Source organism: Anastrepha ludens, chromosome 2, assembly GCF_028408465.1.
Source record: "Anastrepha ludens isolate Willacy chromosome 2, idAnaLude1.1, whole genome shotgun sequence".
Lineage (NCBI taxonomy): Eukaryota > Metazoa > Arthropoda > Insecta > Diptera > Tephritidae > Anastrepha > Anastrepha ludens.
In genome coordinates this window covers 7,032,934-7,056,800 of record NC_071498.1, presented here as the reverse complement: position 1 = coordinate 7,056,800, position 23,867 = coordinate 7,032,934, and the positions used below count along the sequence as shown (strand labels likewise).

Genomic DNA, 23,867 nt, shown 5'->3' with positions numbered 1-23,867 from the left:
ATAGAAATTCAGCAATTGGGGAAAAATATGTTGAAAGGGAGCTTTTACAAATATTAAAAAGCTGCAATAATGTGGCCAGGCTATTACTGAAATAAATCGTGGACTAAAGTCCGGCAGCGGGTACTTAAAATCCACAGCGTACAAGTTACTTATTTTTAGTCACAGCATGAAATAATGTAATTTTGAAAAAATTATAATAACCAATAACCAATATAAGTACAATAGAATCTGACGAGTATGACGAAAAACATTTATCATCTAGAATGAGGCAGTGTATGACGTACATCTTGTCTTATTTTGTGAAATTCATTAATTGATATATTAATTATTTATTCGTATCCTCTTAGGTCCCAGTGTTGCCAGACAAATATTATAAATTGATATATTGATTATTCCCTTGGCACGAAATACCCTACCTCATGCTCGCCTCATTAAAAAGATATTTCAATACTTCTTGGCTTCAAAGGATTTTAAAGATATTTAGTAACACCATTCCATATTATGAAAGTATTTTTAATCAGCGTTTGTATGATATCCATATCTAGTTATTTAACTCAATCACGGCCACTCTAGTCGAGTATGTTTACGCGTGCCTAATATTCGCCATTTTTCATTAAGAATTAGGTGGCAACGCCATTAAAAAATGTTTTCGAAATATTTCTTAAATGATTTTTGTTTGATAATTATATTATCGTATTTTACTAAGTTTTGGTACTATATTTTTTTTTGCATAGCAAATTAGGTTGCAACACCATTAAAAAAAATTGTACAGAAATTTTTCTCAAATATTGATATCTATATTCTAATATTTAACTAAGTTTTGTTTTTAATTTTTTTTCATTAAAAACTAGGTGGCAACACCATTAAACAAATTTTACCTAAGATTTATTAAATGATATTCGTGTGATGCCCATATTCTCATATTTTACTAAGTTGTGTTTTTAATTTTTTTTCATTAAGAATTAGGTGGCAACGCCGTTGAAAAAGTGTTTGTCAAAGATTTCTTAAACACCTTTCGCCTGATCCCCATATTCTCATGTTTTTTTTTAAGTTTTGTTATTAATTCATTTTTTCTATTAAAACTTATGTGGCAACGCCATTAAAAAAATTGTACCAAAGACTTTTCTTCTTTTCTTTTGATGTCCAATTCCCGTATTTTACTAAGTTTTGTTTTTATAAATGTTTTCATTAAAAATTAGATGGCAACACGCTTAAAAAAATTGTGCTAAATATTTCTCAAATGTCTTTAATTTGAATATCTATATTCTAATATTTAACCAAGTTTTTTTTTCTTTAGTTTTTTCATTAAAAATTAGGTGGCACCGCCACTCAAACCCCCATTTTTTATTAAAGCCTTTTCAGCATCTTTTTGTCTGATCCCTATTTTTTAGTTAATTCAACTGTATCGGGAATTCCTATCTTTAGAAGTTATGTAGATATATATATAAAATGTGTATGTACGTCCATTCCTCTCCCCTATCAGCTTTTTATATATTTAACGCCGCACTGCATTTTCGCTTAGCAAAAACCCTTTCTACTATAAGCTCTAACAAATCATATGCTAATAACTTATCTCTCCTCACTTTTCATCTATTTGTAGGTGGCGTAGCCCCTGGAACCCCATCAGCGGCCATGATCATGGAAGGGCTTGAAACCCTGGTGGCGCCACCGCATCACGCATTCCTACTAACCGAATCCGCCGCCGCTGCACATTTCAATGTGCTAAGCTTCGATACGTGTCTCTTCAAGACGACCGCGCAGACTAGTCCATCGACAGCGGCCACTTCGGCGGCCACATATCTCAGCACCCCATCGCATACATTTGGTGGCGGTCATTTGGGCGCAGCCCAAACATTACTCCACTACAATCTCTCTACGGCGAATAGCAATCATCAGAGCGTCATACCGTGCAGCAGCAGCAGTAGCAGCACTCCCACAAACAATAATATCGCTAGCCCGGCAACAGCAGCAGCAACTAATTCAGCGCTTAGCGCTGCCATTACACGCACAAATTTTGCACGCATCGGCAGTTCCAACAACAGCAGCAGCAATAGCAGCGCCAGCAGTTGTATTAACGCATCAACAGCGCAACAGTCAAGTGTAGCAATCGCCAGCGGCAGCATCGCGCTAACGACACCAACTGTCGCTGCAGTCAGTGCAGGCGGCAACAGTGCAGCTGTCAACAATAACAGTAGCAGTGGACGCAATTCCGCTACACATTTGAGTCTACTCAATACCGCACAACAGAGCCCGGGGAGTCACGCGGCAGTCAGTCTCAGCGGCGTAGGCGTTAGTAGTGGTGTGAATATCGCGAGTAGCGTTAAACAGTCGCAGTCGTTGCCGTCGGACGCGCAGTGCGGTGACACGCAGACGGGCGATCTGAATACGCCCGTCACCACATCCAACGATATTCCATCATTCTTCGGACCATCAACCATTGTTGAGCCGCCACCAATTACAGGTATGGATTTAATTATAATTTATTCATTGATGAAATTCTACTAATAATTTATTGAGACGTACGAGTATATATGTATGTAATTATGTATATAACTAAGGCAAGTCATTCCAGCCAAAGCGCAGTTTTCAAATTGAATTATTCTTCGTTGTTAGAATATTTTACAAACTAAGTTAAGTCTTTTATAGTATTTAATACAGAGTCACAGTGACCAACGACGATCACTGTATGAGAAATGTTTTTATCCAGTCTCTAACTACATATTGTATAAAAAAATTGTCTCAGTACAAAGCAAAATAATTTTTCCTGAAGATTTATGCTAGCATTTAGGTTCAGTCCTCCATTACTTCAAAATTTATCGGAAAAAAGTAAATTGAAAAATTTGGGCCTTGAAGAATTATTTCTCGTGCAATATCTGAATGGTTTTGGTAAGAAAACTGGAAGCGTCTAAGAACTCTTACTGTGCTTACGTATACCTGCCATTACTCTGCAGGTTCAGATGCTGCATGAGCAGATTGTCAGAGAGTCTGTGCAAGCACTGTGTCATACACTTAACGCAGTTTCTAAATAAATTCTCTTCAGCCGTAGTTAATGGCAGTGTGTTTCGAATGTACTGATAACGAAACAACGCACTTTAGCTACAAGTAAAGTCTGAAATCGTATGCAGATCTCTAAAGTAAGCCACGAACCCACTCTTATATCCATATGAGAAGTTGTTCGCCTCAACGTGCTTTATCTCTTTTTCAGCACAGTGGCACCTAGCAACAACCCTTATTTTCGAGCGTCGAGCCTATAACTGATGTGAAGCAATCCGCTGCGCACATAAATATTTGGCTCAAGCATTCAAAAAACCCTTCCGTTTTTTATAACAATTTGGACTCCGTTTGCCAGTTTTAAAGATTTTCATAGAGTTTTTATAGTTTCAAACTCATAGCTATAACCAGCAGACTTGGTGAGCGTACATATTTATGGCAGTCGAGCATAGCTGAAACGTATTTGTTAATATTCAAACTTAAAATAAAACAAGCATAGATTTGTAGACGTGGACATATTTGCCCAATTTTCTAGCAGAGCAGCGCAGGGACTTTGTACAGTAATGTAAATTTTTGGCTGATCGTGCCATAATTTTTATGTGTGTATGTGTTCCTGCTCATTTATTCTTACTTTTTTTCTTCTTTTTTCACCAATTTTTTATTATTATTTTTTCTCGTGTTTTTATTTTTTTTTTTTTTTGTTTTTTTGCTCCAATATCTTTTGGCGCACCGCTGAAAAGGCACTTATGCCTTTCTAGTGTTGTGCTAAGAGTACTTAAGCTCTTGTAAAAACATGTTGTTCTTCATGTTTTCATTACATAAAATTTGTTGTATTGTTAAAACAATAATCACAATGTAGCAACGCTTTTTACAAGTACCAGATCTTTGGAAAATTCAATAGTTAATTTTTTTAAACATTTGCGCCTGGCATTTCTGAGTGATTGGCCTGTTTACGAGTGATCTTGACGACTACAATGGCAATCTAATTTTTTTTAGCTTTAATAAATGTTTTTCTATATTTATCGCAGCTGTTAAATTCTGATTTTCCATTGGGAAAGAATAGCGAACAGCTTTTTAATTTCAATTAAGTTTTTTCAAAATAATATGCATAAATACGTGCGCGCTGCTGAACATTTGGGAAAGATGATGGGATGCTATGCGCTTAATTGCAACAATATTTTATTGCACATTAAAGATAATTGCGTCAAAATTCTTGTTAATTGCAGAAAATACAGTTTTTTACAGATTTTTTTTTTATTTGTTTGGGAGATGTTTGTAATAGGACTATGAATAAGTTCGTGCGGTTTTTTTCGAAATTTGAAACTTTATTGACGTAAAATGGTTACAAATTTAATATTCAAAATATTGTCCATCGCTTACTACTACTTTTTCCCATCTTTCTGGCAATTCACGGATTCCCTTTGTGAAAAATTCGGTCGGTTTTGCCGCAATCCACGAATCGATCCATTTTTTGACTTCATCGTAATTACGGAAGTGCTGGTCAGCCAGGCCATGTTGCATCGATCGGAAGAGATAGTAATCGGATGGCGCAAGGTCTGGACTATACGGCGGGTGGGGTAGGACATCCCATTTGAGCGTTTCTAAGTATGTTTTGACCACTTGTGCAACATGTGGCCGAGCATTGTCATGTTGCAAAATAACTTTGTCGTGTCTATCGGCGTATTGCGGCCGTTTTTCTCGCAGTGCTCGGCTCAAACGCATCAATTGTCGTCTGTAGACATCCCCCGTAATCGTTTCATTCGGTTTCAGTAGCTCATAATACACAACACCCAGCTGGTCCCACCAGATACACAGCATAACCTTCAGGCCATGAATATTCTGCGCCGACGTCGATGTTGAAGCATGGCCAGGGTATCCATACGTTGCCCGACGTTTTGGATTGTCGTAATGGACCCACTTTTCATCGCCAGTCACAATTCGATGCAAAAAACCCTTTCTTTTGTGCCGTTGAAGCAGTTGTTCGCATGCCATAAAACGGCGTTCAACGTCTCTTGGCTTCAATTCATACGGCACCCAATGGCCTACCTTTCGGATCATTCCCATGGCTTTTAAACGTTTGGAAATGGTTGATTGATCAACTCCCAAAGTTTTTGCAACCTCTTCTTGCGTTTGAGCCGGATCTTGATCGAGCAATTCCTCCAATTCGGTATCCATGAACTTTGGCGGCGCACCCTCGCGTTCTTCGTCTTCCAAGCCAAAATCACCACTTTTAAAGCGTGCAAACCACTTCTGGCACGTTCGCTCAGATAGAGCATGCTCACCATAAACTTCCACCAAGATACGATGACTTTCGGCTGCTTTTTTCTTCATATTAAAATAATGAAGAAGAATTCCCCGCAAAAACACATTATTTGGCACGAAATTCGACATTTTCAAGTGTGGTAAAAATATTGTTGTTTACGCTTCAAATAAAAAACTTATACTGACGTTTGTGGCTTACGACAGTAGCTCTCCAATGAATGTTTGGAAATGTGGATCGATGGAATAATAATCAAGTTACGCCATCTGTTGTAAAACCGCACGAACTTATAAATAGACCTATTATATTTTGTTAAATTGGTTAAAAAAAAATAAATAATTGGCGCGTACACTTCTGTTAGGTGTTTGGCCGAGCTCCTCCTCCTATTTGTGGTGTGCGGCTTGATGTTGTTCCACAAATGGAGGGACCTACAGTTTCAAGCCGACTCCGAACGGCAGATATTTTTATGAGGAGCTTTTTCATGGCAGAAATACTCTCGGAGGTTTGCCATTGCCTGCCGAGGGGCGACCGCTATTAGAAAAATGTTTTTATTAATTTTGCTTTCACCGAGATTTGAACCAACGACCTCTCTGTGAATTCCGAATGGTAATCACGCAGCAACCCATTCGGCTACGGCGGCCGAATTAAATTGGTTAAAGAGATGTAAATGAGGTGTCTAGACCTCTTATTGCGCCCATCTACAGATCTATAGATGTACTTTTTGCTCGAGAAATAAATATTTTGGTGAGGTTTTATTAAACTTAACAAAAATACTAATATATTGTACATTGAAACTTTTTGTAAAAATAAGGAAGCCTGTTTCTTCCTACATAACAGTAAAACATAATATATACTAATACACTAATTTCGTCTGAAGCTTTTCCTATCGCATCGAACAAAGTTTGGTTTGCGTCGGATTTGCATAGCTTTAAATGTACCACTTATCTCTACACAAATGAGGAACTGCTTAGTCAGCTTAGGACTCAGAAACTTTTATTTAGGTAACATTTTCCTTTACGTTTCTTCGGTTGCCCTGGATATTTCGCTTTCGTTGGCAGGACAACATTTTGCTTTATCCTTTAGCTCTTCATTAGTTTTCCAGGTCATATTCGCGTATTTTTGGCTTACAATGATGACACGGTGGCAATTATTACCATTATTATTAGGAGCGGCTTTAGCACTGAGGCCTGAGAGATCTATACTTGTCCATATCTGAGTCCAACTTCCGCAATGCATTGTAGTCTTTGTCCTAGTTTGTTTTTTGTTTTTTTTTTTTGTGTAAGTATTTTATTTGCAATCTATCTTAATATAATGATATTCAGCAAATTAGGTCTTATAATCTAATAGCAGCGGTAGTATTTGCACAAATGCAAAACTACTTATAAAATTACGATATTTGTTCTAATATTTGATCTTAAATGTATTAAATTTCAATTGTACTAATGAGTTGCTTATCTTCATATAGGAACTTATGTATTTTGTTTTTTATTTAGTGTTGAATAAATAATTTAATTCAGCAAAATTAGAGAAATGGCAAGTCTAAGATATGATTACGCTTCAGTCGTATTGTTTCATTACTTGAGTCTAATAAGCATATAGCATTCGTATTTACATGGTTTGACAGCCGTGCAAGATATCTGTTAGAAAAGTTTGGAATTTTGTTGAGTTTTATTTCCTCCTGTGGTAAAATTTTTTTATCCTGGTGCATGCCCCGCTGTCCCAAAATGACAGCACATGCTTGGCGTTTTTCCCCCTCATAATAGTACCTGCAAGTGCCATTGAAGTATATTCCCAGGTTAGTAAGATAATGAATCAGTTTACAATGCCCTGTAAGAGTTCCTGTGATGATTCTAAAATTATTATTTAATACCCTTTATATCTCATATCTTTTTTCATTTTATGAAGGTTTTTTCATCCCGGAATGGTCTCTGAGTCTTATTTTTCTTTTTCTATCAATTGATGTTTCGCACCCAGGGTTTAGCACATGCGCACTTCTAAATGGCAGTCATCCACCAACCTATTCCGCTGTGGCGGCTGATTATTTTACTGCTTTGAGATCCACTTACCCTTTTACCGCTCATACTTTATATGTTTTTTTATCTGAAAAATATGTAATAAAACTCTTTTCACAAATCTTTATGGCTTGAAATATGTATGCAGAAGTCTTTGGCAGCAATGGTGTTTAATACCCACTAATAACTCATCAACATGTAATGTCTAGTGAATAGTGACTGCTGTCTAAATGCCGGCATTTGTTCCATTTACACAGACGTAGGTATGTAGATATAATTATGTATGTATTTGTATGTAATTACATATCAACTTTATCCCTTAACTACTGCTGTTTATAAGTCGTATCATAGTCGTAACGGTACTAATTAATCGTAACTCGTATACTATTAAACATTTCCGTTCAGTGTCAATGTTGCTACAGACGTTCTGGAGGCATTATGGCATTATCACCAGCTGACATTCTATGCAGCTCTTTAGAATAGATCTCGTGCAAGTAATGATACCAAACCAAAAAAAAACAAAAAACACAAGTTTTTCCATAATTGAATTAAGGAATGTATTTGATACCGACATAAGAGCTCAAGGCACGATTTCACATATCGCGCGGCTCTCGCCAAGAAATCCTCGCACTTGTTAATTCCATTTAAATTTTTTTTTTGCATTGTGATGTAAAACAAATCAAAAGAAACAGCAGACATGTGAATATAAAGAGCAACAAATTGAATTTAATTGATGCAGTCATTTGAGAAAGGAAATACAAATTTTATAACATTCCCTAGGCACGTCAATGACGACTCACTAAGTGGCGGGGAAGAGGTGTGGAGTTAAGATTTTTCAGAAATTAGTATGCATATACTAGACCATTGCTTTTCGCTTTCGTTTTAATTCTTATCATTTTATATGAAAAAGCAATTAATGACGCTTAAAGTGGCAGGAAGTGGCGCTTGATTGCGATTGAAAGTTTTTAAGAAAAAAAAGGAGAAGCTAATTGAATAACATCGAAAACTTGCTTCGCTTTTGGTGTTTAGAAAGCATTTTATTGTTGATCTTCTTTAAAAAAAAAAAAATTTTTTTACGTCAAAACTACTGGTTGATATTTATTTTTCGCCGCGATGTAAAGAATAATGAGTTGGCGCGCATTGTGGTACCATTACTCTGCTCTCAGTGAACTTGACAATATCAGCTGATTTTTGTGACGTCTCACTAGTGCAATTGGTGATCAGTGTGACCAGATTAACATTCTCGTAACTTGATTTAGCTTTTTTTTGTGCTCTAGCCTGGAGGTTTAGTTCTTTCTTGCTCATATTTCATTAACCTCTTTTAATTAAAATTTGGTGTTCATAATAATACAAAACATATAATGAAGGGTATTCCAATAAGGGATGTTATTGGTGAATGGATTGCGCTATCGGGAGGTGATGAACGATTTTTTATGGCCGGAATTGGATGGTATTGATCTGGACAACGTTTATTTTCAACAAGACGGCACCACGTGCCACACAAGCAACGAAATCGAAATCATTGATATTTTACGGGAAAATTTTCCGGACAGTGTTATCTCTCGAAGAGGTGATCACAATTGGCCACCGAGATCTTGTGATTTAACACCTTGTGACTTTTTTCTTTGTGGCCACGTGAAAGAGAAGGTCTACGCCAACCGCCCAGGGTCGGTTCAAGACCTCAAAGATGGAATTCGTGAGGCTATCGAGGACATAGGGCAGCCACTTTGCAATTCGGTTATGGAAAATTTCATGAAAAGGATGTTGTCCTGTAAGCGAGGTCATGGTGGTCATTTGCCTGATGTTATTTTCCACTATTAACGGCATACTTTCCTCTTTATAATGAAATAAACATTAAAAAATAGCATTTTTCTTTGAATATCAAAATAACAACTCTTATTGGAAAACCCTTTATATGTGCAAAATAATTAAAAAATATAATTATGTAAAATATACTTTTTTTTCAATTCAAATTATAGTTACTTTTTTAGCATCTGATCACATTCCCAGCGATTGCGTTTATTGTTGATGTTGGTAATTCTTCGTGTGTTATTTGTATGTGACATTTCATTGCTTTGTTAAAATTTTTTTTCAAGTTTGTTCTTCTCCTTCAAGCAGTCAAGTCTCTCTTTCGCAACTGCAGTGTTGCCTACTTTTAGATTTAAAAAAACAACTCAACTTTCCATTTAAAGAAAAGAAAATACCAAATTTTTATTAAATTAATATACTTAAAGAACTTAGTAACTTTGTTCAAGTAGACTATCCTAAAAAAACAGAGCTTTAAAAATCCATCGTGGCATTGAAAACTTATGAGAATTAAGAACTAAACTAAACTTTTTTTTACTGCTTGGAGCGCCATCTGTGTCTCACATTTTTCTGGCAGAAGGATCGCACAGATGGTTGAGGACTTCGCTAAATTTCGTGTGTCTGCGCTATTACTGCGGCCGTCCGCTTCCCCTTGCTGATGGCCACTGATGCAATGTTTAACTGTGTGTTTTTCTTTATTTTAGCAGCCACAATGCTTATTGTGCAGGAGTAAGGATGGAAAGGATAAGTTTTTGGGGTTGAGGAATGGAATTAAAGGAATTTTTGTTTTTGTTTTTATTTTGTTTTGTTTTTTTAGAAACAGGCGAAGTAGGTAATTTTGGAAAAGTGCGAGGACCGTGCTTTACGTGGGGCTCGAACCCACAACCTCTGGGAGGCAGGCTAGTGCACTTGTGCTAGACTGCCGAGGTCACTTAACTTAAAACTAAAAACTAAAATAAGAATACAACTAACTTAAAAAAAAGGCCTAAAACACTTCTTTGGCCTCACGAGAAGACTCAACAATTTTTCTTTGTTTTTCTAAACCGTCGGAATAATTAAAGCTAATACGTTGAGAGGAATCTCCGCGTATGAAACAACAAAATGATAGAACTTTTTTTCTAATAGCGGTCGCCCTTCGGCAGACAATGGCGAGTCTCCGAGTGTGTTTATGCCACGAAAAAGATCTGCATAAAAACCCATTTGCCGTTCGGGGTCGGCTTAAAACTGCAGGTGCCTCCATTTGCACAACAACCTCAAGACGCACGCCATAAATAGGAGGAGGAGCTCGGCCAAACATCTAACAGAAGAGCACGCGCCAATTCTTTATTTTATCTATTCTTTAAAGGGTTGGCAACACTGCACTAATTTGACGTCGGGCACTCTCTATTCTTGATTTTTAGCTAACCGCTCACTGCGCCACTGTCAATCGAAATTATTAAATCGATTTTTTAACAACAACGTGAAACCACAAAAACGCAGCTATTTCACCTACACTTTTTTATGGCAGCTATTTTTGTCAGGTTTTCCGTTTCCTCGTAGTTTCAGTTTTTGTCGCAGTTTCGCTAGCACTTAATTTTAAAATTAGCCACACTGTAATTCGTTTATTCATTAAAAAACGCTGCATTCAACAACAATTAATTACTTAATATTTCTAAATCATATCTTTTTACGATCCATAATAAGTAGATATATTTGAGCGCACAAATAAAAACCATTTTCATTACAAAAACGTACATATTTCCACAAAAAAAAACAACAAAATTAAAAAAATAGAAAACAAAAAATCGTATAAAATATTTTTATTAGCTACGAACACATAAAAATTTCCTGTCACCATAAATTTTACACAACATTTAATTTCGAAAATCAGCAGCAGCAATGGCCACGACAACAACAACACAAACAAAACGAACCAAAGAAAACTTTGGTGTCCCCACGCAATTTAAAAATATTGTATTGTTTTTGGAAAAGTTGTAGCGCATAAAAAAAGAATATTTTTTTCATCAAGCAAACGCAAATCAGCGCTTGCATGTATGTGTGCGTGCGTGCACCAAGTGGCCGAAAACAACTGAGCACGCGGCGGCTTGTCTCATTTAAATGTGCCCCACTGTATTTGTGTTATTTATTTTACTTTAATATTTTATTTTATTTTTTGTTTGTTCTACAATGCACTTAGCCAGCCGCCAATTTCCATGTCGTCTTGCTCCATTATTTCGTCTTAGGAATTGGAAATATTTCACTGAAATAAGAAAGGCAATTTTTTCGTTTGTGTGTTTGGTGACAATGATGAAGTCGCTTTTAATCGCTAAACTTGGCAACGCTAAACACATTTTTCATGTCATTTTTTGTTGTTGGCTGATTCCGCAGCAAATTTGAAAGTACATTAAGAGCAATAAAGCATATGCACTCGACTGGACGCAATGAACTCAACGCAGCTAAAGGATATATTTATTAGCCGAAAATAAGCCATACAATTTTGGCAATTCATAATAATTTATTTGCAACTCGAAATATTTAAATATATTCGTGCCTGTGCTTGTTTGTACGCGTAATAAGCAATTATGTACATGCACACATACATACATACATACACACATAATACACAATCTTCCGATGCAAGCTATTTTCAAAGGGTGGAAAGGCGCGTTATTTTCGTCTGCGTAAGTCGGAAATGGCATATGAGCTGCTGGCGCTCAAAATTTCGCCCTGGAACTGCTTTCGCGTCAAAATTCGTTAAACAAATTCTGCGAAAAATTATTGCCACAGCAATTTCTGGTAGTTTCCCAAGAAAGGCACTTGGCAGTGAGTGAATCAGCCATTGGCGATCAGAGGCATGTGAATTAATTAGTGATTTTTGAAAAGTTTCCGCGAAACCCCGGTGGGTGCGCTTATAATTGAAGTTTGATTATTCGTTGACGTAAACTCAACCTGGACCTACGCCACACAATTTCCTGACTACTCACTCATGAGTAAGCTGTGATAGCGATAACAGAAACAAAATTATTTGTAGCTTTGAAGAATTGAAGCCGTCACACCAGCTGCGAAAGGTCCTAATGATAGGTGGCTTACAAACTCATTCTATAAACAATAAAAACAAAAAATTCGAATGTAATCAAGCAATGAAATAAAATATCAAACACGGGCACCAAATTCACAGCGACCGTTTGATTTTTCGTTTATATAACCCTGCTACTATGTTAGAAAAAAAATACACATGTTATGTTCGGGTCTTATTTCGACCCCACATTTTTTTATTGAGAAAATTCAAATTTGTACAGTTCAAAAATATTTTTAATGTGCGAATAGGAGCAAGTTTATCTCCTCTTTGTTCTGATCTTCATCTTTGCCTATCGTCAAATACTAATATAGTACACGACAAATATTGCTAAATCGCTCCAAAGACATGATTGCTCTCGAAAACGGACGTCCATGAAACTCGTCCCACAGGGAGTTAAGACTTTCACCGTATGACCGGTAGACTCCTAAACGAATAATATGTCCGTTATACAATTATAATAGGAAAAATATATTGTAAATAAATACCAATAAGTATAAGAAGTCCCAGGTAAGCATCGAACTCAGTAGCATCTATAGCTTGAAAATTTTCGAAAACAGCACTTCCTTGCAAATTGCTGTAGTGAATTATATCCCTTTTCATAGCTTCTGTAAGGCATACATCAAAAGTATCACGAATTTTTAAAATACGATGAATAACATAAGAAGTCACTCCAGGTTTTCCGTGAAGAATATTTTCACTTGCTGCACGACTTAGACATTGCAAAGGAGGTATTGTTGTCCACTTTATCATCCGATCTTTATCAAAAAATTCTGTGCTATTAGGTACGGTCAATGAAGTGAAGGCTTCTGTGCCGCTGGAAATGGACTGTTCCGAAGATAAACATTCGTCTTCCTCAATTACAAAATTAGCATCACAATCATCACTTGCATCGTCTTCAAGGTCACTCAAGAATACACCAATGTCATGCTCAGTCATTTGTCCACGCTGACATTATGGCCAAGTAAATACAACAACGAATTTTACCGTATAAATACTAGTATGAATTAAGAAAAAAAATGTAGATTTTATATACTTACAGTATGCCTAGATTCCATGTTTTATCAAAATCTATCGTCTGTAATCTTAGATTTACAATAGCAACTGATCACTACAATATTTAGCACAGAACTGAAAGTATTTAGTTTCGTTGTTATTGAATACAAAAATTATTGACCCTGTTGCAGAGTCATCGTCTGGAACACCTCTCTGTTGTGAATGTTGGAATGCGTTTACAGTTATAATTTTTTACATTATATATTTACTATTCGTTTTACAAATATGATAGGGGTCATAAAATGACCCGAACATGATATGCGTAAGCACTTGCAATAAACAATTTTCTAAGCCTAAAATGGTGATAAAACTACTTGAATTCAGTATATTTCAACAATTGATGCACTGAGTAGTAAGAACTTTCAAATATATTCCACCAGTTAGAAATACGGTGATGTTATATGCAATTTGGGTCATCAAAAGACCCTAACGTAGTAGCAGGGATAAAAAGCTTTCTTTAGTGTGAAATTTTACTGAACGCAGTAGAGATATTCGTAATTTAGCTTGGCTGATCAAAAATGATCGCTCACATGCCGCTAACCGGTCCGTAGTTTTGCAAGAAAATGAAAGGTCCCACTCTTGCACTCCCCAAGTAGCACTAAATCGCAGTTCTGATACGATTATGAGACCTCCAATAGGTACATATCTACAGCCAATCAGAGCTGTTGATGTAATGGAAAATAATGATGGGACTTAGGTTCTCGCACTGCCTCAGGCTGTCGAAGAAAACGAGCGCTCAGTGACCTTAATCGTATAGCTGTCAAACTCGGACATTTACAGAGAAAGTGCTTAACAATCTCCTTCCCTGGAAGGTCCCCACAGCTTCTGCAATGGAAATTTAATGGTAAACCTAGCCTTTCTGCGTGTATGCCGATCGTCCAATGACCGGTAAACAGAGTTACGAGTTTGGAAATTGAATGGCGAAGAGTCTTCAGGACTTTGCAATTCCCCTTTAACAACAGTTAGGGGCGTGCCGTTGAGGCCAATTCAGTCTCCTTCCTGGTAAGTTCATCAGACTGTCTTGAATTTGCTCCATGGCGTCTTCAGAGCCTTGGAAAATATGGTAAACTGTAAAAATTGACTCCCGTTATTTTCGCATATATAGGGTGTTTTTAAGAGCTCGAGAACTTAAGAAGATAATACAAAGCAGAAATATTGTTGGAATGATTTTTCCTTTAAAAATCTGGTAGACAATTTCATGGAATTTATTTTTTGAATACGATATCCGGCGGCCACAAGTTGCATGGTCCATTCGATCAGTCAAATTTTTGACTACTTTCCCAAAACTGCTAAATGATAGATCTAAATGAGCCCAATTAGGCAAACTCTTGCATGAGCTGTATTTTATAGGCACGTAAGCCAATATCCTTACGTACAGTTTTTCATGTAATCGAAGAACAAAGATCGACTGTTTACTCTCATTTGCAATATTCCCTGCTGAGTGGCGACCGCTCTTAGTAAAAACTTTTTCTATTAATTAATATTTCATGCTTGCAATTTCGAACCCGTGCACTTCCCAATGGTAGTAACGCACTAACCATTCGGCTACGCCGACCATCGCCTCTTCAATATTTAGTCCATATTATTTGTCCGCGAATGAAATTTCTTGCTTTTTCAGCAGTCAAGCAGTCCTTTTGCTCCAGACTGGCTGGTGCATACTAAAGGACGAGCAGGTTCAAATACTAAAATAGGTGATTTTATTAAGCCACTCAGAGGTATCCCATAATTCTTTTGCCGGTAGCAACAGTGGTAAAGTTAGCAGTCTCTTCGTTACCAGAGATGACTCATTTAGTTACCACCCTTAGGTGGTAGATTCACCTGATGGAGCTGGTTAACTTGCTGCCTAGAGAGTATGTGAATACTTGGACTTCAGGTCCTTCTCATCATGCGCTGTTTCGAGAGCTTTAGTAGGTTGCTGATCTCTCTGTAGTTCAAAGAGATTATTTGGAATATCCGCCATTGACTTATTATTTTTGTTAAAATCGCTGTGGTTGATGGTATTAATTTCCCTACTTCCTCAGTCACCCCGCTTCCTCTTCTTTTTTTGTATTTATTTTGTTCTATTTATAGGAATGCATCATCAGAGCAAATCATTATGCAATAAATTGATCTTTGTGAAGCTTACTTTCGCAAATATATAAATAGATCAAACCTAAAATGAGCGTAGCACAAATTCCAAAAAAAAGCAAGAACAAGAACAACTTGAGCCATACACATCAAAACGGCAGAAAAACATAAGAACGACAGCATGTGAAACTACAATAATAATAGTATAAAATCGCACCAAAGAAGTAAACAAATAAATGGTAAAAAAATACGAACTAAAAATGCGATGAAATCCCATTCTCTGAATTCTTCGCGCCGCGGTAGGAAGAGCAGAGGATGTGACTACTTCATTGAACAATACTTATGGTCATACATGCGTATGTGGTTCCACTTACAGTCACTCAAACAAGTGTTCACATGAAGACCACAGTAGTAACGTCGCAGGATTGCTGTCACATCGCATTAAAAACGTATTGCAACTCAATCAATTCGAGTCGAAGAAATTCTGCCGCCGCACACATTGCAAGAAAATGCAGTACAAAAAGAAATCGAAATAAAAACACACTATATAATGTATCAGCAAACAAAAGAGTGTCCAAAGACCGGTGTTCGGAATGTAATTAGTCTTCTTTGCACACCAAAGCTGTGCTACATTCGCGCTTTTTTCTGCTCATTTGGTGGTGCTGCTTCTTTCTGCAATCAACATTGCTGCCACCATAGTTTTTGTGGTTTTTTTTTGTTGCTGTTGTTATTGTTTGTGCCACTGTTTTGTCGCCCTCCAATTACTTTGCGCTTTACGTTTTCTTTTGTCGCAATTCAAGCTGCTGCTGCTGCTGCCGACCTCCCGTGATGATTTCTTGCGAATCGAGAAGAGTCCAGCTGACTGGTTGGCAGCCACTTTACTCATATGTACGTATGTTCGTTTGTAGCTGTTGGCTTTGGCGTTTTGATTTTTGTCAATTCGAGCAGTCAAGTTCGTCGAACGTAGTTCCGACGGCAGCTACTGGGCGGCATTCGCGGAAATCACTTTGCTGCAACGGTTGGTTATCTTTTTGTGGAAGCGGGCGCAAAATGCTGAATGATTCTTTCGTTACAAGTGAGCGAAATTAATTGGTAACGAACAGCTGGATGGAGTGTGTAAGCTGATTTCTTTTTTTTTTTTTGGCGTTTGCTTGTAGGAGAATTTCTCAAGCTTGGGATGGGTATTGCAAAATGTTTAGGCGATGTGTCCAAGGGAGATCCGATTGCAGCGATTGATTTGAATATAACTTTTGCAAATATTTTTAAATCAAGAAGCAGAAATGTTTAAATCAAGTGTTGCTGTTACTTCCACAATTCCTAGTGGTAAGGTTGACTACTGACGCCAGCAGTTCTTTAAATAATTTTTTTCTTCGTACTGAGCTTTGAGTGGAATGACTATCTTTCATGTAAACTACAGAGGAGTTCTTACTAATATAAGGCCTTATTTTTTCTTTCATTTCGCAGGTTCCATTGAGTCCGAGGACTTGTCCCTCGAACCCCAGCCCACGACCAGCCCTGTGCTGTGCAGTCCATTGAAGGAAGAGCGCAGCACACCACCAACGTTGGCAATTGTCAAGGAAGAAACAAGTAATAATAGTTGTACCATGTACCCTACACATCTAAGTCAGAATCAGAATCAGACAACAACAACAACAGCAACAAGCACAACATTATGTAATAATACAACAAATACAAGTACACAAAGCAATACACAACAACACCATCACCATCAGTCCCACCAACAATCACAATCGCATCACCAACAACAACAGCAACAACATCACTCACAACACCAACATCACCAGCAACAACACAGCGGCCAACATTCACCACACCAGTATCAACATCAACAGCAACAACATCACTTACAACAGCTAAACCAAATATCTCACCACAATGCCTTACAACAACAACAGCAACAACAACAACAGCAGCAGCAACATCTGCAACACAACAGTCATCATACACTCCACCACCAACAACACCCACACTATCAACATTCGCCCCATAGCCTTCATCAACAACACACCCACCACCAACAACAACAACAACAGCATGCGCAACACCACCACCAACAACAACAGCAGCAACAACAACAACAACAGACGCATGCAACTAGCAATAGCAATAGCGGCAAAATATCATATCGTGGCATTTTCACCACTACAGGTAATACAGCAATGAGCGGCTTGAATTCCGCGGCCGCGGCCGCCGCTGCAGCTACCCAACAACAACAGCAGCAGCAAGCTGCACAGCAACAGCAACAAATCGGCTCGCCGCAGATGAGCGTGCTGCCCGGCCAAATGTCACCACCGTCCGCTGGCCTTGGCAACAGTTGGGGTTTGCCTAGTCCCGACAAAACACTCTTTCAGCCGCCCATATTTAGCTTACTTGGCCCTGGCCCTCAAAGTACCGCTCAGGCTCACTATGCCGCCCAACAAGCTGTGGCGCAACCATCGTCCACGCCCTCACCCTCGCATCATATGCACACCGCTTACGACGATGGACGTGCAGCAGCGCAACATGTCGAACTGCTCGGTCTCAATATGGATTGCTCGCCGATTATACTAAAACAACCTCCACCGAGCTATAGCAGCACTAGCAGCTTCACTAGCCTTTCTGATATGCAACAGGCGCAGGCTAGCCACGAATTGCAGCAGTATCGCCAGCAAATATCCGTTGCCACGACCAAGTACCAGTGGCTGGACTCGCCCGCTGAGTATGGCGCGCAGCAGTCATTGGTTGTACCTGGTCCTTCATCCGCAACGTCAGTGGCAGCTTCCGCTGTAGTTGGTGGCATCATTCCAAAGCAAGAAACCTACACAGACCCCACACCGCCACATCTCATGCAGCCATCGACGGCGCAAGGCAGCCAATCTGGTTATTCCGTCGTGCAGTTAGCCGAGTACAGTCCATCAACAAGCAAAGGCCACGAAATTCTCTCGCAGGTATACCAACAAAGCACAATGCCACTCAAACTTGTGCCGGTTAAGCCACGAAAGTACCCAAACAGGCCGAGTAAAACACCCGTGCACGAGCGTCCATACGCCTGCCCTGTTGAAAACTGCGATCGACGTTTTTCGCGTTCTGACGAGCTCACCCGCCACATACGAATACACACCGGCCAGAAGCCGTTCCAGTGTCGCATTTGCATGCGCTCCTTCAGTCGCTCAGACCACCTCACAACGCACATTCGTACGCACACAGGCGAGAAACCCTTTTCCTGCGACATATGCGGACGCAAATTTGCGCGCTCCGATGAGAAAAAGCGGCACGCAAAAGTGCATCTCAAGCAACGCATCAAGAAAGAGTCCAAGCTGAGCCAGCAGCAGCAGCAACAACAGCAGCAACAGGCCGCTGCAGCAGCCGCGGCGGCAGCAGCTGCACAACAACAACAACATCATCACCATCACACAGCCCACCATATGCTCCATTCCGGTGATCTACCCATTGTGACGAGCAGCGCCACTAGTTTGTAGGGCGAAAGTAACTCATCATCGAATGATTCCTTCTCCGAATACACCCCGCCATCGACGAATACACCAACACTGATGGTGCAGGACTGGCACGCAAAACTATCATCACCCTTCTCACCCAATACGCCACTGGACACGATGCCTACAGCCGAGCTATCGTTACGCGGCAGACACGATGAAGTTATGACAACGGCTTTCCCCTTTCCCACAAATGCGCCGGGGGGTGAAAGTGCTGGAACACCCGAAGACAGTGAGCTGACCGGAGAGGATGCGGCATTGGGTGGTGAAAACTACGAGATGGAAGAATATGAAACCGAATCCGAGCTCGATGTGGAACTAAGCGCACTCAGTGAGTGTGAAGCAGATGGCGTCGGCGGCACTGTTGAAGCGGCAACGAATACAACGCCGCCGTTGAATACGAAATATGGTCACATCAGCGTGGGCACGTTGTGTCATAGTGGCAGTGGCAGTTGCAGAGGGGCTGAGCCGGCTGGTAATGCACCATGCGCCATATTGCGCGGAGTCCATACACACCTTTCGGATGGCAGTAATCAGGATATGGTAATAGTATTTCTTTCGCAGTAAAGATATCAATAGCTGATTATTTAACAAATGCAAGAGATCTGTGTCAAAATGTGGCAAACGAACAAAAACGCAAGAAACAAAAACCTTTAGGGAGTTGCTTGGTGTTGTGACTTGGCAGTTGATAGCTGATCATTTCAAAAGTGAACTTAACTTGGCACACATATCAATTGTGTGCTGCTTTCAAAATATCTTAGGAAGTGAAACACTTTAAAGCTCATTTTATTTTCAAATCACTCCTGCCGCTTATTCCGACGAATATTTACGATTAGATTGGTTTGATTAACATTTTTAGTCATAATTTTTTAATAGACTGTAACTCATAAAGGTAACAACACTTTTATTCGCCTATGACCGACAATTGGTAGCAGCCAGACAGGGTGTACCTACTTGTCATACATATACATTCACGCACACACACATACGTATATTTATTTCGATCGCAATGCATGTAAAACTGGTTTAATTTGCTATTGGTCCGAGGACTATCGTTTACTTTTGTGTTTTTTTTTTGGTTATTGTAATGTTATTCTTTTCAATATGGACTTAACAATAATTCTTTGTACTTTACTGTGTTTCGTATCATAAATTGTCATTAAGTTTAATGGCGCAATTGTCGCCTATATGTATGAATAGTAATACATATGCACAAGTATGGTTGTTGTTGTGTACATACATATGTATATTCCACATGAGTGGAGACGCAAATCTTGACGACAACCAAGGGCACTTTGAAGATATAGAAATAGAATAAATAGAGAGATATGTATCTAGTGCGATATGTATAAGTACATGCCTGCTACATGCGTGTGTGTATGTGCGTGTGTACCCTGTAAGAAATGTAAACGTCGTATTAGCCATCAGCTGGCTACCAATACTGTTGAATTTTGGAAGCATTTTCGTAAGGGTATCGACCGTGGAGGCAACAAGTTCAAGCTGAAGCGAAAAGAACAGGTCATTCAAACTAAATAAATAAAATAAACTCTCAAACTAAAATAAACTCCAAATAAATCAAATTACAACTTGTGAATTGAGGCCCTATGTTCCACCTAAGAAATGGTCGTATTATATAAAAAATTTGCGGATACAATTTTCCATCCTTTTCCAACAAATCGCTCATACCTTACAAGCGTGTCATAATCTAAAAGATAAAAATATTTTGACCAGAAGCTCTTCTTTTATGCTATGCAAAAAATGCATGGCGATATCTATCAATTAATACAAGGTAGCGCAAAATTAATCATTCTATCGAAGCATTTATAATTTTTTCAAATGGCATCGCAAATCAATCATATTTGACACTTGTGAACTAGGCAGCTGAGGCAGCAAAGAGACAAGCCCTAGAGTGCGTAAAGGTAAAAAATAAAGATTTCCATCAGTCACAATAATTTTTTTAGCATTTTGCAGGAAATTTCCATCAGTCACAATAATTTTTTTTGCATTTTGCAGGAAATTTCTATCAGTCAAAATAATTTTTTTTTGTTTTTGATTTAGTAACCAAATTCCCGCTTACTCGAAATCTTCACTTTCCTGTTGTGGCCTATCGCAGTTTACTATGGCTTCTACAGCCCGACATTTGCCAATTACAGGCATCTCCGAAATGACTGCTGACTTGAAGTGATTTAAAAACCAATTGGATGATTAATTTCGTGCCACCTTGTGTCATAGTATCTCATTAGATGGAGATGTAAGTGGCTTTACTTGCAATTAGGTAAACTACAAAGGCAAATTAAAAACTATGTAGCCGTTCTTATCGACATATTCGTTTAATTTTTTTGGATTGTGACACAAATGATGGATTAAGACAGCAAATCAGCGGCATGCAATGTAAATATGAATCGTTCACTTCAATTGCTTACTCCAATCAATGAATATTGCTCAGATCTGATGAAAGCAGATAGTTTCACAAAAGCTTTGTGTATAAATAGATTGCATATGTATAAGTATTATTGACCAAGTACATTTCCGTAATTTGGACCCATCTTTAATTTTCTTTGTAAAATTTTTCATTTACTCCATTTCCACATAAATCAAATGAATCTCTGCCAGCTTTAATACGCAGGGTTACCGGCAAAGCAGTCCTGGACACTTAAAGGCATTTCTGATTAACTTTGTTATGTTTCAAACTCAACCGTTTTCGAGATATTCGATTTCAGTTAAATGTTAGTTCTGTTTCCAATTTAAAGTAAAGTTCAGTAAAATTTTGAGTTTAGTGTATCCTTCTTCACATCCTTACAAGTTTTGTTTTTTGTATGGAAGCTATTCTGATAATTATTTTAAAAACTAGCACATCTTTCTAACTATCCAAAAGGGTAAAATATTCCATAAAATAAGATAAAAAACAGTTTTTCCACGACAATCTGGTGCAAGTCTAATCAATTCCTCAAGAAACTTTCCTACGCACTCGCACATGTAGCCAAGTACTGAGTAACGAGGCTGATTGCACAGTAAAGTAATTTGCATGGGACTAAGTAATTCACGCTTTAGAGCTCTAAACGTAGGGGAACATAAAACTCACCACTTTCAAATGAGATTTTGATGGTAGTAACCATGGTGAAAACAGACAGTCTTTGGCTTTCTGAATTTAACCAAATTTGAAAGAATCAGCTGATTGGCTGACGTAACCGGGGTCATAACAGCGATTTGCTTACAAAACAACTGAGATTGTATTGGTGATATACAAAAGATCAGCATAATGTCCGCTCATGTTACATCGGCTGAACAACAACTGATTTTACAAGCTCGTGAATACACGTGCAACGAGCAAGCAGAATTCTGAATTCGTTTTTCACCATAGCAGATTGGCCAAACCTTGTAATCTATCCTCCTTCAATCACAATTGATACAGCTTAATATTCTTCAACAAACTTAAAAGTTCAAACCTTCACGATAGAGAGAAAAACTTTGAGCATCATGGTTAGATTAGGATAGGTTCTCTACTAACGGGCACGCTCAGTCTCATAGCACATTGTGATGACAAATGCAGCCCTTGTCCTGATGAGCACTACACAGGCAGATGATAAGCAACAGGCTCTAAATAAAAATGAGGCTTGCATTAAGCTGTGATATGAGCTGAGCATAAAGCTTTAAGTACGCGTATCGCTTTTTCGGTTGAAAACATTTGCTCTCTTTAGCGCGTCTGCTGTTAGCTGTTGTTAACTGTTCTGTAGTCTATGAAATATTTAAACGCTCTTAAATTATTATAATTTTTTTTTAGTTTACTTTGTTTTAAAAATAATTCATCACCGGCTAAAATTGTATATACTTTTTTTCTTTTCTGCGACCCCAACCTTTTAAATAGCTGCTCAGGCAGCAGTCTTCACCCGTTATTACAATTTGTCAATGTCAACTGTCAATTGTCATTTGTCATACTGAACTGCACCACAGACATCTCCCAGCACAGCATCACCCAATTTGCTATTACTCCCCTTTCTGATAGAAAATGAAACACAAACAATTTTGAAAATAAATTCAAAACTTGCATATAAATGTTCTTTCCACAAAATTAAGTGCGCAAGAAACATTCGATGATCTTTTCAAATAAACTACAATAAAAATACAAAACTTTAGATATGTTAAATTAAACAAATATACAAATAGTTATAAAACAAAAACAAAACAAAAAACAATAAATGGCTAAAATTAAAACTGTTTCCAAGTAGCAAACAAAACAAAAAAAAAAAACAAAGTAATAGAAAAAATTGCTTTCATAGGTTGTTATTATTGTTGACTTGAAAAGTTGAACAAACCGAAACTGTTGCTATCAATTTTTGCTGTTCATTAAGAAATAAAAATAAAAACGAAGACAAACACAAAAACAAAAATGCTTCAAATACAAGACATTCATCATAGTTTATCCTATAAAGAATGAAAATTATGCTAAAACTGTTTTTTAGTTAAAATTTACAAAGTTAAAATAAAATTTAAGTAAAGTAAAAGTATAAACTAACCACTGCAATACAATAACGGACAATGTCAATGTGCAACGCTAATGAATTTCCACTAATCATAGAACGACTAAATTTTTAAACTTGTAACATTTTTTCCACATACAAACACGAAACGAATTCTCATGGTAAATTACAATAACAAAACAGTTTAACAACTAACCAGCGCAAAAATTACAACAACAACTAAAGAATAATATTAAAAAGCGTAAAATTTCGCTGAAAAATGTTGTGCAAACGTACAGAAAAAGCGAACTAGCGAAAATCAGGAGATGCAGCGCAAAGAAGAACTTAAATTAACTTATATCTCTAATACTGTGATCTCATTTGTAATAAATTAATTTTAATTTTAAACTTCAACTTAACAAAATGAAAAACAAAAACACATAAATGAATAATTGTTAAACTAAAGTTAAATTAAATAACAAATGCAACAATTTAAAAACAGCCTCATTATTTAGCTAATTTTATCTTATTATAAATTATTTTATTTTTTAATACAACTTAGTATTACATTAGCTTAAGTGCTGCTAAGCCTAAAAAACGTGTAACTCAACATACTAAATTTCTATACTAACTTATTTATTTGTAATTGTCCTTATTTTAAAGCAAAAA

At 37.7% G+C, this 23,867-nt stretch overlaps 1 protein-coding gene across 2 annotated transcripts in view; it reads left to right on the top strand.

Annotated features, from left to right (window-relative positions):
• The window catches only part of LOC128862656 (dendritic arbor reduction protein 1-like), a 50,013-nt gene extending 31,287 nt beyond the window's left edge, over positions 1–18,726 (top strand). For both annotated transcript variants that reach the window (XM_054101327.1, XM_054101326.1), the window contains exons 2-3: positions 1,601–2,461; positions 16,712–18,726. In XM_054101327.1, the coding sequence (XP_053957302.1) occupies positions 1,633–2,461; positions 16,712–18,726 (2,844 nt within the window). In that variant the 5' untranslated portion in view covers positions 1,601–1,632. The remainder of the gene's footprint in view (positions 1–1,600; positions 2,462–16,711) is intronic.
• The last annotated feature ends 5,141 nt before the right edge of the window (positions 18,727–23,867 follow it).